This window comes from Aplysia californica, unplaced genomic scaffold (genome assembly GCF_000002075.1).
Source record: "Aplysia californica isolate F4 #8 unplaced genomic scaffold, AplCal3.0 scaffold00040, whole genome shotgun sequence".
Classification (NCBI taxonomy): Eukaryota; Metazoa; Mollusca; class Gastropoda; order Aplysiida; family Aplysiidae; genus Aplysia; species Aplysia californica.
In genome coordinates, this window is record NW_004797310.1 from 1,031,737 (window position 1) to 1,046,843 (window position 15,107).

The 15,107-nt window shown below is 36.5% G+C and overlaps 1 protein-coding gene across 11 annotated transcripts in view; it reads left to right on the forward strand.

Moving 5' to 3' along the window:
• Positions 1–468: 468 nt before the first annotated feature.
• Positions 469–15,107, forward strand: part of LOC101861022 (MORN repeat-containing protein 1) — a 40,470-nt gene continuing 25,831 nt past the window's right edge. For 10 of the 11 annotated variants that reach the window (XM_005092066.3, XM_005092068.3, XM_005092067.3 and 7 more), the window contains exons 1-9: positions 469–576; positions 4,116–4,187; positions 4,500–4,709; positions 5,010–5,100; positions 7,523–7,543; positions 9,565–9,652; positions 10,922–11,132; positions 12,432–12,546; positions 14,283–14,392. In XM_005092066.3, the coding sequence (XP_005092123.1) occupies positions 504–576; positions 4,116–4,187; positions 4,500–4,709; positions 5,010–5,100; positions 7,523–7,543; positions 9,565–9,652; positions 10,922–11,132; positions 12,432–12,546; positions 14,283–14,392 (991 nt within the window). In that variant the 5' untranslated portion in view covers positions 469–503. The remainder of the gene's footprint in view (positions 577–4,115; positions 4,188–4,499; positions 4,710–5,009; positions 5,101–7,522; positions 7,544–9,564; positions 9,653–10,921; positions 11,133–12,431; positions 12,547–14,282; positions 14,393–15,107) is intronic. The other variant, XM_005092062.3, reaches the window with a different exon arrangement.

The following is a 15,107-nucleotide window of genomic DNA, read 5'->3' on the forward strand; positions in this document are numbered from 1 at the left end:
TCAAACTCGAGGTTGCAACCAGCGACTTCAGCAATATTTGATTATTATGATAAATTGAATCAACTGCCATTGTCTTAAAAATTAACTGAGATATAAATTTATGGTTCCAAAATTGTCAGGAGACATTGAACCTAGGACTTTCATATGAAACAGATGAATTTGACATACAGCTACTTTGAAAATTTAGTATCTGGTATCTAGTAGGCACTATAATACTAACATAATATACATTTTGTTGCATTTGACGTGAAGTCCATTACTCGTGATTTTTTTAAAATTCCTCTCTCATCTTGTCGCTTTAGAACAGTAATAGTACTATGGCCGATGACTCGGGCAAGCGAGAGTAATCCATTAAGTGATATAAAAAGGGAAAGAAAAGTGTTAAAACAGCCTGTGCTGAATAATTAATTGTGTGGAGGAAAAGATTCTGAGTTCCACATTTTAAACGTCGAAAGCTTTTCCCAACGACTTGTCATGTGACTTCTGTCGCCAATGCAAACAACATGGCGGCGACAGCAGCTCAGGGAGAGCGCCGAGAACCATACATTGGGGAAAAGAGGCGATTTATGAGAGATGGTACGTTTATTTAGTGTATTTTTTGCAACTATATATTCACTTTTATTTGCTGTCTATTGCAATAGTTAATATTCCTCTGTGGCAGAAATGGGGAGGAGTTTCGTATCGAGCAACCACTATCGATGTGGTTAGGGTTTGGGTTAGGGTTTGGGGTAAGAGTAGTGTTAGGGGTTGGGTCAGGGTTAGGGTTAGGTCTCTTTTATATTGTTTTTGTTGGGGTGGTTGCTCGTTACAGAAGCCCCCTCCTCCATATTCCCAGAAATGAATGCTAAAATATACGAAATCGTGCTCAGCCATAGTTAACTTATGAAACTTAAAAATTCCCAACAGCCTATATTATTGTGTGTGTGCCTGGTGAAATGATGCATTTTGAAGAATCACACTTTTTCATGTAAAGAGAACATTTCGGAACAATATTATGCTTTTTGAATTTTTAAGATATCTTCTCTGTAGTTTTTGAGATACGGGTGATTTTGTAAGGCAGGGTACGAAAACAAAGTTTTGAGAAAAACCCCTTTTAAGTTTCCCCTTTTTGTTTGTGCTCAAATAGATAGATCTTTATGAGACGCTGACATATCACTTTCGCTACTCACAAAACCAACTTTAAAAAGCAGCTAAGATGAATTAAAGAGCTTCAAAATTTTTGTATTACATCTTCAAAACAAATTTGTCACCACCTTGAACAAGAAATTTCAAGAAATTCGATCTAGGTTTGCACGGGGAAAAAAATATGCAATACCCCAAAAAAATGAAAGGGTGTGGATGCGTAAAGCTTCGCTTTGTTTAATCATCTAGATTTTCATGCGCGCTACTCGTCATTACAGAGGGGAGAGAATGACCTAAATTTTGGTATGCAATGTGATTGGGTGACTATATGAATGGACCGGAGAAACCATCCGCAGTGTGTATTCAGAAAACCAATTTACTCACACATTATTCATTATGGGATTATGCAATATACCTCGTGTAATAAAACATCCTTAAAAATGTATTTTAAAGTAAATTAAACCCAAGTCCTTATTGTAAATATAGATGAATTAAGATCATTTTTAATGGAACTTAGTTTTTTGAAGCCTGATAGCTCGGTTCGAACAAATGCGTAATTTGGTACCTTTCACTAGGCACACTTTAACTGAAGTCAGGAATCTTTATGTTTTGCAGAAAGATACATTTTTTCAAACTTGTAATTCACTGTACTATTTTTGTCAGTTTTAATGAATATAAGCATTTAAAAATAGAAAAAAAGAATCTCACGAGCTTCCTAACGGTGTACTCCTAAAACAATATTACGAGCCTGATATGAGAATTGTAGAGATGGATTTTTTTTAGGCTAGATGGATGAGGCTTGATATCTAACTCTCTCAACAACAAAATAATGCTATTGCTGTTTTGAAGTAGGTCTGTTGTAGACATCTGAGATCTAAAAAGAAATGTTGGGACACTGTTTTTACAGTGATAATTCCTACTTAAAAGCTACGTAAGTACAAATTTTATTGTGTGGAATTTCCCCCGAAATTTCTAATCTACGAAGCTGACTCAGTTATTTTAATTGCACACAATAATGGCGTTATAAAGGTCTCTGCTGTTCACTCAGGGTAGGCCAGTCACCAGCCCATTGATCGATCACCCGCCTTTTACTTTTACACTGTGAATGAAGAGATTAAAACAAGAACTTCTTCAAGTGTCTTTTCCTGAACTGTTTAAAGCTTCTCTTTTATCTTGGGTGATTCAAGCGGGTGCTCAGGGTTTGCTCCTTATATAATAATAATAATAATAAATAGCATTTGTATAGCGCATATCCCCACTAGAAAGCAAGCTCTATGCGCTTTACACTATTATATATTATTACTCCAGCAGACCATAGAACACTCAGAAACATTCTCAGCTTCCCTGGAAGCATACAGTGCAAGTAGCGGTTAAGCATCTACATCTTCATCTGGCCTCCTTTTTCTCTGTGTGATATTCTCTAGTAACACCGTACCTATTTAATCTTCAGCACATATTATGTGACCTATTTGTGTTGCAAGTGCCATATATATATATATATATATATGTATATATATATATATATATATATATATATACATTTTTCTAAAACTAAACTAAACTCGTAAAAAATATCTAAAAAGTTATAAAATGAATTTGGTTAACCAAATTTCACATTTGTATAGTAGGGAAAAATTTTTTATTGCAGCGTGCTGGTCAGTGATTGGTTAATTCTTAAGACAGGGTTATAAGAATGACAGCTCCAAAATTGTGTCAGGGGCTGATGAATAATTTATAGCATAACAACGCATAGGATGATAATAGATTTGTATGGCCGTCTTAGACAGGAATTTTGGGCTGTTGGTCCATACAGTAGTGGTTGCAGCCATGTTGGACAGGTCATCATTTTTGTCAGTGCTATTATTTAGAAAAAAAACCCACCAAGGGAGGAAGTTGAAAGTGGCCAGTTGTATAGGTCTTTGCAGTGGCGGTGGGTGAACCTAGATTTGGGTGGGGCTTAGGTTTCTTCCACTTCTTTACGACCAAAAAGCAAGCAATAAGAACAACACAGTGATGATTTTTCTATACTCATGGCGAGTCACTGCATTTTGAGAACCATTCAAACGAGAAGAGTCACCTTTGTCTGCCATCTCTTTTTTTCTACGTTAAATTCTTCTGGATGGTGGGGACGAAGCCGTTTCACCTCCAAATTTCTCTAATTGGTTTTTATTTGATTATTGTTACATGTCAGCGGCACAAACACACAGCACTCCAAACACATACCGTCTATGAGGTGGATTGGGTCGTGTTGTTGCAGAAAATAGAACGCGCCTAACAAAGGCCCAATGGGCGCATAGGTAACTGTGTCACTGGGGGAAAGTGTGTCGTAAACTTTCACCCCATTGTCAGGGCTGGGAGAGCGTGAGCCCTCTGTGCAGTGTTATTTTTTTCATGTCTTCTACCTTTTTACAAGAGGGGTTTCATTAAGGAGAGACCGTGGGAACGGGCTGGTTGATTGCTGAGCCCTAAAGACATTTGATTGGCTGTTAGGTTACTATAGTTGTAAGCGGGGACAACAGTGATTGGATAAACGAGCAAGCCGCCTAGTATATCACTCTGTGTTCATTGCGGTCGATCAGAACAGTTTCAACTGCTTATTTCGTTATTTTCATTTGCCTTGGGATAGACTTGGGGGGTGGGAAGGGGGGCTCAAGCCCATGAGCCCTTCACTACCCACCGCCACTGGGTCTTTGTCTTATACAGGTGGCCTCTCACCAGATTTGACTGTATTTGTGTAATATATAAGCGTATTATTTTATCCCCTATAATGTGGGAATTGCATGTTTATGTTTGCCACCTGCCCAACTGTATGACAAGTCAGAAATTTTTAGATCACTCTCTTATCCAGCGACATTAATGTAATATATAGGCCTAGCTAGCCTTTTCCCCAATACGCATTTTTTTTAAAAAAGGCATTAACTAAATGACAAATTTCTTTGACTTCTGTGTTTGTCAAAATACTCAAAGGAATTTTTTCCTCTTCTCTCTTCCAGGATATGGGACTTATGTGTATGAAAACGCTTTTTTTCGCTATGAAGGCGAATGGATGAAAGGCAAGAAGCATGGTAAGTATTGAAAACTATTTTCTTTTAAAATAATTAATTGTACTTATATTGTTTTGTTTTGGGATTTTTCCTCACTTTGGGGGGGTTAAAACAGAGGCCGAAAAGGATTTAATGATTTGCAAGTTTTAAAAATTTTTGTTATGTATGTGTGTATGTTGGTGTAAGTGTATGTGTGTATGCCTGTGTGTGTGTGTGTGTGTGTGTGTGTGTGTGTGTGTGTGTGTGTGTGTGTGTGTGTGTGTGTAAGTGTGTGTGTGTGTGTGTGTGTATGTGTGTGTGAAATGATAATCTTGTTGGCACTCAATGCTCCAGGTCATGGCAAGCTGCTGATGAAGGATGGAACATATTATGAAGGACAGTTTGTAAATGGAGAAATCAATGGCCATGGTTACAAGTTCTTCGCCTCATCTGAAGCTAAATACACTGGGCAGTTTCTCAATGGTGAAATGCATGGACATGGGATTATGAACTACAAAAATGGGAATATCTATGAAGGCCAGTGGTACAAAAACAAAAAGCAAGGTATGTATGAATTCTTGCTTATGCCCTAAGTTGCTTTGCGTTACATTGAAGTCAGTCTCGTGATTAATTATCATCATCAATCTCTCACAAGAACTTAAAAATTTTTAATTATTGAATAGTTAGAGTGTTTCACTTGGGAACTTACATCTCTCTTTTGATCTATATATAATCTGTTATAAACTGATCTCTGCAGAAGTAATACTACCTTGAAGATTTCAGTGATTTGGCACATGTTCTTTTTTTTTTTTCCACCACTGGTCTAATTTTCTCCTAATGCTTAAAATCCTTCAAACTGTACAGGATTTGGAATTTTACGAACGGGTGAGAGGTCTGTCTATGAAGGAAGCTTCCAGAGTCACTGCCGAGAAGGTGAAGGCACCCAGACCTATGAGTGAGTTTTCTCAATTTTGGGGTATTTGTGGCTGGGTTTTTTTAGTTTGAGTGTGTGGCAGATGATACCTAGCTGTGCAAATGGATTTGAAAATAATCGTTATGTGAGAATCGTAAAAGTGTTTTTAAAAACGTTTTTATTGCTATCTACATCACTTTTTAAGATGATTAGTTTTACCCTTTTTTACAATGTCTTAGACTAGATTTTGTTTGCTCCCCATTATCTTTTCATTACAAGTTTAAAAGATTTATTTTCCCATGGGTATTCTCTGAGGTTCCCCCTTTTCTGTTTATGTGCTTACCTGCCTGTTTAAGTCTTTGTCTGATTTTTCAGTTCCTACCCCCTCTTTCTTTTTATTCTTTTATCCTCTATGTATTGCGATCCCTCTCTTTGAGACAGTCTTCCCATTACTCCTTTTTTTTTCTTTCTCTTTCTTATGATGTATTGTCCTAGTGTTTACATCCACCTCAGTCCGGCCGACTTCTTCACTTTACTTCTCCGTGTTTCTTTAATTTGTCTCTTTCTCTTCTCTTTCCTGCTCAGTCACTCTCCTTCTTACTCGTCTATCTGTCTGTCTGTCTATTTGTCTGTCTGTCTGTCTGTATGTCTGTCTGTCTGTCTGTATCTCTGTCTGTCTGTCTGTCTGTCTGTCTGTCATGGCAATGAGAGATGATTTGTGTGGCCAAATTGGACAGGCTAACTGTCTGTCTGTCTGTCTGTCTGCCTGCCTGCCTGCCTGTCTGTCTGTCTGCCATTCCCTTTTTTTTTTACTTGAAACTTTTTCTCCGAATTTCTTGTCTTTTACTTTGCTTTCTATGAGACACCACTGTTTTCATTTTCTTTGAAATTGTGTTTGCTCTTTGGCATTCCATTACCCTTCCTTGTCTACTGTATTTAAACGCTTTCCTTCACAGATGCTTCTTCTCTTGCTCTGTAATTTTGTTCTTCATGACCCCCCCCCCACCCACTCCTGCCCCCACTCTTTCCTTCCCATGTTGTTCCTCTTTCTTACCCTAAGTCTCCTTTCTGTTTCTTTTTTGACCACTTGTTGTCTGTTTTACTTCTTTTTAAACTTTGAATGATTATTGCTTCCCAAAAGCCAAATATATTATTTTCTTTTTGGGGGGCAAATTGTCTCAAGGCCATTGCTTCTATAAAGCATAGAATTCACTGTTAACACTTTTGATGAAATAGTGTGTGTGAAAGTGTGAATTTTGTGCTTTTCTAAGTTCACTTTTTTGTTTTGCTTGGTGTTCATAGTGAAAAGATATAACTAGAAAAAAAAAAAAGATCTGCACTGTTTTGTGTGTGACAAAATGACATCCAACTCTGTTGACAACCTGCTAGAGTTTCTGAGTTCAAGGCTGTGCTCTACCTGTACAGTTCTCTTTGTGATTTGTTGCTCAAGTTTACTCTAAAAGAAACACTTACCTTTTCAATAAATGGCAGATCAAGATAAAAAATTTAAATTTTGAAGTGATAACATTATGGGCTTCTGTCTTTCCTGGGGAAAGCTCATATGACTTCAACTCTCTTACTGGCCACTTCATTTCATTTTACAAGCATTTTAATTCCCCTGGAGACAAATAGCATTGCAGCCTGTAAGGTTCTTAAGCTCTGTCACATTAATAAAAGTTGACGCCATGAGGATATTAAAACTTATTTTTTTCTAGCTTATCTATTTACAGCAATGCTTTAAAAAAATGTTTCGTAATAATGCAATGCAAGCTGAAGCTGTCAAAATGTTAATTTCATATTTGCTGGTTAACTTGATTGGAACCTAATTAATTTCTCATTGAGTATATATATATATATATATATATATTGAATTTGAAAGTGGTATTGTTATATTGTTACATAATGTCCATGTTATTTTCTCGAAGCTTTCAAAGTTACATATTAATAGAATCTAATAAACTTAAAATGTCCAAAAACTTCTAAAACAAGGAACACAAAAAACAAAAAAATTAACTTGTTCATGTCTTTGTGGGATGAGGTGTTTTTTTGTTTCAGATTATATTTGTTTTGCAGTTGCTGTTATTGTTTCCTTTTGTTTGTATTGCTTGTGTTGTTGTTGTCGCTGGTGTTTATAAGATTAATGTTCTACTAGAAGTCTGTTTTTTAAATTAATAGAATAATAAAACTGTGTTTGTTGTTTCTTCCTAAGAAATTGAGTGAAACATACTGCTTTTGTGTAGAAAAGCAGTAATGTTGGGTAGAAAAGCAGTTAATATTTTGTCTTGTGATTTGAAAAACCTTATTTCCCAGGAATCCCTTTTCATGTATTATGTTTTTTTGTTAATATGTGGTTCATAGTCCTCGTATCCATCATCAGTCTATTTTGCACCATGTAAGGTGGCTGCAAATATTCTCTCAAAGTGTATTTACAATGTATAACCATGTTCATTTCTCCCTCGTCCAGCTCAACTTATAAAAATCTCAGGTATCACGTTAATTTGATATCCCTTATTTTACAAACCTTTGTGTTACTGTTGCCTGTTCTCTTTCCTTCTTTTTTCCTGTGCACTATGTAGGTGCTACCCTCATTCCTCTATCCTTGCTCTTTGCAAAAAATATTCATATATACAGCCTTTTGATAATGCAACCTCTTAAAATGAACCATATTGCATACTGAAAGGGACATAATTTTTTCATGCCAAAGAATGAAAAGTGTTAAGAAGTAAATGTACCCAGATTTGCTATAATTTACTAACTTTTAAATAACTTTACAGAGTTTGCAGTTTCAGCCCACTTTGATATCGTTATGCCCACAACCATTTCATGTTTGGAAATCACATTTGCATTCATTTCTGTCCTGTTTGTGTATACTTTCCTTACTATAGTATCTATTTCCTTTCCTTAGTTGAATCCATGACGGTATTTCAGGGTTTATTTTTCATCTTTTTCTCTTGTTCTTAAACACTTACTTGTTAGGATTGTTGGAAAAGATACAACTAAAAATTTGTTCTTATTCAGTTATCTCATCTCATGTTAATACATTTTTTGATTAAATAGAACCAACGTGGCTCTCGCTCTCTTCACTAACCAGAGCTAGACTTTTGTATTGTCTGCTTTCATGACACTGTCTCATGTTCAGTTTTTGTTTCTGCTTTACTAACCTGTGTATGGAATGCACTTAACGGTTTTTAATCTCATTATTGGTGCTAAAAGAAGTGCAGTTTTGCCTTTCATATATATATATATCTTTGTAGAACTGTGTCAAGATCTGGTACCTCATATCAAAAGAATCTGTGACGTTCTTCTTTGCTAATTACATATCGGGCAGGCTTCTCTACAGTGGTACACCCTGTGCTTTTGTAACAAACACTAGTCTTCTCGCAATTACTGCTATTATGATTGTTGAATCTCTTGGCTTTTTGCCTCATTGTATTTGCGTAGCCTGAGCTCTTGGAGTGAAAGGCTTCTTCTACTATGCCTTTAAACGCTACAAGAGTTAGAATATAACAGCTAGTGTCTATAGGATTTTGTTGGAGAATAAAAGGTTTTAAAAGCAACCAGAAACTAATAGTGCTTGCTTACAAGTCCCCCCTGGCCCTCCTTCCTCTCCCCACCCCCTCCCAAATGAAAAACAGAAACTGATCAAAGATATGAAAAGAAAGCTGCCATATTTTTTATTCAAAATGAACAAAAATCCTGAAATAAAATATAGGATTGTGTACAGTTAGATGAGAACATTTTCAAATTGCAGATTTTGTTTGCAGGTTTCCAAAGGCCACTTATCTGTGATGGCCTGACTTTGTCATTTGAGACAAGTTTTATTTGTCAAAATGTTTTTTTTCGATCTCTGTATTTGTTTTTCCAAATTTAAAAAAAAAAAGTTTAGAAACATTTCAAAGGTATCCATCTGCATGACATGGAGCTGACATATTAGAGAATTTTCTTGTAATTAGAAATAGAAATTGAAAACATTGCATGGATATTATATATAAGTTTTGTTTTGTATCCAGGAAAGTTTATAGGCAAAGGAATTCCTGACTCATGTTAGATCTTGCTCTCATTTAGCAGTGCTGATAAACATTCAAACTTGGTGATATAGCTTGTGGTACCAAGTCCAGCATTTTACAATAGACTTAGAAAAACATGATACGTATTATAGAAACACATATTTGTTTTTGTCTTTTGATTTTAGGGGCTGTTACTTTTCTTCCATATATGCTTTCATCTTCTATTCTACTGAAGGTTTGGATAAAATGTATTTTCATTATATTTAGCAGCATGGGCACCTGGAAGACATTGAGGATAGGTCCTGTGTCTCTCTAGCCTATTTTTTAATTTCTATTTTTAGCTTTTTCTTTGCCCCAAACATAAAAAAAATCATGTTGTCAATTTACTTTATTTTAGCATTTTAGCTCATTTGGGTGTCTTGGGTGCTTTTAATAATTCTTTTGTTCAGGGTTTCACTTATTTGGTAAATGTTACAAATTCTTTTTCTCTGGTCTACAGCAATGGCGACAGATTTGAAGGTTTCTGGGTGATGGACCAGCGGCATGGGCATGGAGAGCTGTGGTGTGCTGACGGCTCACACTACGTGGTGAGTGACCGATAAACTAGAGTTGATGTTTGACCTATCCTGCCGAGCTGGCAAACAAACATTGTTGTGGCATGGCTGTGCTCACTCTGGACAAGTATGGATGAGTTAAATGGGTTTTTTTCTTTGTCTTAATATCTTCACTTAGTTTTGAAAGTGAAAAGACAGGAAGGAAATGTGGGGCAGATAACACACATGGACTGCTTTATGTATGACTCAGCAATGCCATTTTGAAAAGTGTTGTATGACAGAGTCTGACACTTAGCAGTCGAGATGGTAAAAAGGTTTTCGACTTTATAACTTTCAGAATTGAACATTTGGACATCTGGCTTATCTCAACATACTCTTTCTCTTTGCTGTACAAAATATATAACCTTTCTTTCCAATAGCCATCTGGGTGGCCCGTATTATATGAGACTTCATGTAACTCAAGATTCCCTTTCTGATGAAATGTGTATATGTGGCCAATGGGACCAATTCTGGCAGAGAAAAGTTTGCCACATTCTGAGCATTTAAAAGCTCCACTTCCACTTGTGGATGTGCTCAGCACTTCTGGTGACTTTACATGCACTATTACTGGTCCCTCTCGAAATCCTCAATACTTGTTAAATTGTGTTAGGTACATATTTAGATTAAATTGATTTTACTACATGCTTCCTTGTAACCCCCCCCAAAAAAAAAAGCACATAAAAAGCTATTAGATAGTATCAATGGTGCAAAAGATTTATAAGGATATTTATTGTATATGCCACTGTTTTCTAGAAACTGATAACAAATTTATTCTTGAAAAAATGCCAAGCATGCAACATAATCTTTACTTTTTCTTTTACTTTACTTTTCATCCTGTGTTGCCTTTAATCATCGAGGGAAGATGCAGTTTTCCATGGGAGGCCGACTCTGAAGCTCTTTCAGTTGGGATGTTATGATTTCTCAATCCATCTTTTGTGTGGTCTACCTCTTCCTTTATAGCCTAAGTACTTGATGTTAAATGCTCTTGAGGTTCGCTGGAATTCATAACAGGAGGCCAAACCATAGTCAGACATAAAAATAATGATCCCCTACTAGCAATCATTCAGTTTTTAAGCTCTTTTCCATCTTTCAATGAGTTATGCTTCCAACACTAAATGAACTGTGGCTCATTTAAAATAACATTTTTCTGCTGAAGGGACTTTGACCACGTTAATTATTTTGTCAATTATTGTTGTGCAATGATGTATGAATCAAATGTTCATGTTTTTTTACAATATAAATTTTAACATTTCTGCATTTTAGGGTCAATTCTTAAGTGATCTTTTCAATGGTGAGGGAACCATGACCCATGCATCTGGCATTGTTTATCAAGGCATGTGGATTGATGGTTACCCAGTTACCATGGCAACAAAACTGGTCCTTATTGTGGAGGAGCAGCCACTCATCATACGGCAAGGTCTGCCGTTCTCTGTACGAGTTGAGTGTCGTAACGATAACGATGAGATCGTTCCAGGTGAGAATTCAATGTTTGAAAATAAGTGCAGTAGATAAATTTTGATTAGTTATAGTGATTGTAAATATTTTACGCCCCCATTGACATAATAATGTCACACCTTAAATTATAAGGAGGAGAACTGGTTTGAACCTGCATGTCATGGCCTTCTTGGGATGAGTGGGATACAGTATCCCAGCCAGCAAACTGACGTACATACTCAATAAAATAACCTTCCCACTCAGGAATTGAATTCAGATGGTCTGCCTACAACTGAGCAGAGCCTAGCCATTACACCACGGATGCTAGTAGATAAAAAAGGAGTCAAAATGATGATTCATTGTCTTGTATGGATCTGCCACTACGGAAGGCTCACATGACTTCACAATTAATCATTTTGTGGGGACCGTTCATTCCACACTCCACCTATTTGCATGTGGTTGGAGGGTGTCAATGGTAGGTTCTACTGTATTTCTTTTATTCTATTGTTTCTCTTTGTTTGTCTGCTCATCTCCAACACTCAGTTTATGTTGTGATTTGTGTTGCAACGAGGTGAAATCAGGTGCTCGTCAAAATGTTGAAATTGAAGAAATCACCGGGGTTTTTTCGCATGTTGGGCAGTTTCTCAGATATTTTTTTTTTAATATATTTTTTTTAATTAAAAAAAAAATTTTTTTTTGGGGGGGGGGACACCATATATAATAATATTTATAAACACATTTCTGTGGGGATTTTTCTGACAAAGTTGATCAAAGCCACAAAAAATGTAAAATTGCATTTTCCAAGACAATTCAAACTTTGGAAGTTAACACAATTTGGCGGCCATTTTCTCGCTAGTTTTACTTCTGACACCTGGCGACACCCATCTCTTTCAATAGCAAATATTTTGACTTAGCAGCCAAAGTTTGGTAAATCCAATAGCTAAAGAGTCCTTGAAAACTGAAAAAGGACATACTTAGTGCCTGTAATCGATGTTTTTCCGTGAACATCATATATAGAAATGTGTTTTTGTATGGAGGTAAAAGGTGTTGAGCAAAAGAAATACAAGCTTGATAAAAATGTCCAAACTTTTGGAAAAATGCCTGTTTTTCAATTTTGTTAATTTGAGGAGCGCCTGATTCAACCATGCTGCCTCACGTATCCATATTTTTTAAAAATCGATGTTTTGCTCTGAGTATCCATTTCTAGACATAAGTATATGTTTTTCCACTTTAAGATCTATGTTTCTGCCACTTCCTAGCTCCCTGTGTCTATTCTTTATTTCATGCAAAATCATCATGGAGTGTGATGTCAATGATATTTATTTGTGATTGTTCCCAGAACAAGGGCGAGAGATCCAGGTGATGGCAGGATTCAAGTACAGAACACCCAAGGAAGGATCAGCTCTCTTTGATGTCATAGAAGATGTGGAGGACAAACCGATTCCTACTCCATTGTAAGCTTTGTTACATTCTTGAAATGTTTAGATAAGAAACTTTAATTTTCTGTCAGAGGGAATTTGTGTTCGCTTTAAAAAAAGCATGAGAGAATCTAAAATAAGCCATTGAGTTTCTATTGAGCTTATTTATGAAATGAGTTTTTGTTGGAGATGGGTTAAATTAGCAATGTTTCGTATCTATTCTTTGTAATATAATCTATTATAATATAAGACCTGTATTTGCCAAATGTATATTATGTCACAGATCCTTGTTACACAGTGGATAAATTTCAAAATAGCTGACTAAAGTTTATCTTGAGCATGTTTGGCTGGGAAGAGTTTTGAACAATTTCTCTGTATGAAAAAGTAACTCTAGTCTCAAATTTCTTGAATTTTCTTCTTTTTTTTTGTGGTCAGATTATGATAATGTTTTACAAAAGCAAGTTACAAACTTTTATGTTTGTTTCATCACATGGCAGTTGTTAATATATAAATATATATTTCAACTTGAATAGCCTACTTTTATTGGTTGTTTGTATTACCTATCTGTATCACATGTTTATCATAAGTTCTTTGAACTATCATGTAAAGAAAGACTTGGATTTTAACTCTTGTCCTGAGTCTGTGCTGAGATGCGAATCTTATCAGCAACCGATTACATCGGATGTTCCGGGCAGGCTGCCGGGGTCACCCAGTGTATACTGTTGGTGTACAGTGCGCGCACCAGGAAACGTGTGTTTTGCCCATGAATACCATGGGAGTGTGTTAATCGATGAAGAAAATAACGCTCTATCTTTCATAGCTTTCTATTTATAAAGTGTTACAAACACATGAATAACCCCCTCTCATAAGCTGATAAGACATTACGAGTAGTTACGCCCATTTGAATAACCTCTTGTTGTTATGAATGACCTAGGATTTGAAAGGGGATATTATAGGTCAATTTCCGAATGTTTTGCTTTTAAATTGTTCTTTGTACCTGCACAATGGTATTCAAAATGATCAAACAAGGTTATTTTTTATTGGGTAGTATCATTTCATACAAAATCAAGCTCATTTGAAAGATGTTGTATAGAAAAATTGAAGTCTTGTTTTCTGACTATCCTTTCGAGCTCCCCATGTCTAAGTGGGTCAATTTGATCTATAATTTTATTGGACGAACATCTAGAGATACCAACTTGGCGTGTTTTGAATGAGACGTATGCCTCGGTCACGAAGCAACGCAGGCGGTTCTAGAAGAAGGCCACAAACGCTCACGAACTCAAGCAGACTGACGCACACACACTCTTGAGATGCGTGAATGCTGATCCGACGCGGGACCCGAATTGAACAAGAGATGATGCTCGGGGCACGTGCACTGAGCCAGGGGCCAGACTGACGCGGGATCAGAACGCAGGCGAGGTGCCAAAATAGGCTTATCAAGCGACATAAGCCCGGCCCCCGCAGGACGAGAGTTAAAATGCCTAAGTGTCTGTACCATTTCTGCTTTCAATTCATTGCCGTGGCAATAATTCGATTATAAAATTGCAGTAACGCCATTGTGTATTGTTATCTTCTCAAAATGAAAATATCTCAGTTACTTATATATCACACATAAAGGAAACTCTTGTGGGACTTTGCATCTATAAGAAATGTACTATTCATTGTAGTGACTGCATGACATTATATCCAGATAAAATACTACTACTGTCATATTACACTAATAATTTCAAGGCTTGATATGATACAGAACTCACTCTTGCTTGACTTTACAGTGGCTATGACGTGGTGCCGTATCCTCTCACTGACCAAGCTTTTGATGTAGAGGTAACCATGGATGCTGTAGACGCCAAGGCTGATGGCGATGGGAAACTAGAGGAGGATGGTGAGTTTGCAGTTTGCCTTGTAGATCTTTTTAGATCGTCTTGGATATGTAAAGTGATTTCCCTGCATGCTTCCTTGTAAAGTGGAAAAATAAATTAAAAATAAGATGCACTCTCTTTTTGAACATTTTTCTTTTGTGAATGTGTTCTTTTGTACCCTTCAAAATAATGTTGTCTATAGAAACTAATGGGGATTTGTTGGTCCTGTAGGTTTTGAGATTGAGCATCAAGTCTTTCTTATTTCTCAGAAAAAAAACAGTAAACTCTGTGCGCATTTTACTCTAGTCACCAGGACAGTTGAAAATCCAAGAGTAACAGGACTGCCCTGGCTTATTGGCTTGGCTAAATTCTGGATAAATTTTTTGCTCAAAATTGAAGAAAATTAGGTGGATTGTAATCTATAGACCAAAAAATATTTTGCATACCCCAAAAAGACCAAGTACTTAATGCTTCTGTGCAAACATTTGATATAAGAGCCAGTTTGTTTGCTTCTTGTTTGAAGACTCTAAGATCAACTTCTCTTGTGTTTGTTTTTGTAAAGTGTTTTACGGCGCTTGCAACTGCATAAGGTCATATGAGCGCACGGGACACACCTAATAATATTCAGTTGGTAGGAAATTTTGAATATTGCCCGGGTGGCGGCCGAAGCCTACTCTTATCGATTTTAGACCACCAAGGGATCTTTAACGTGCGCAACTTGCACACGGGCCCTCCGAA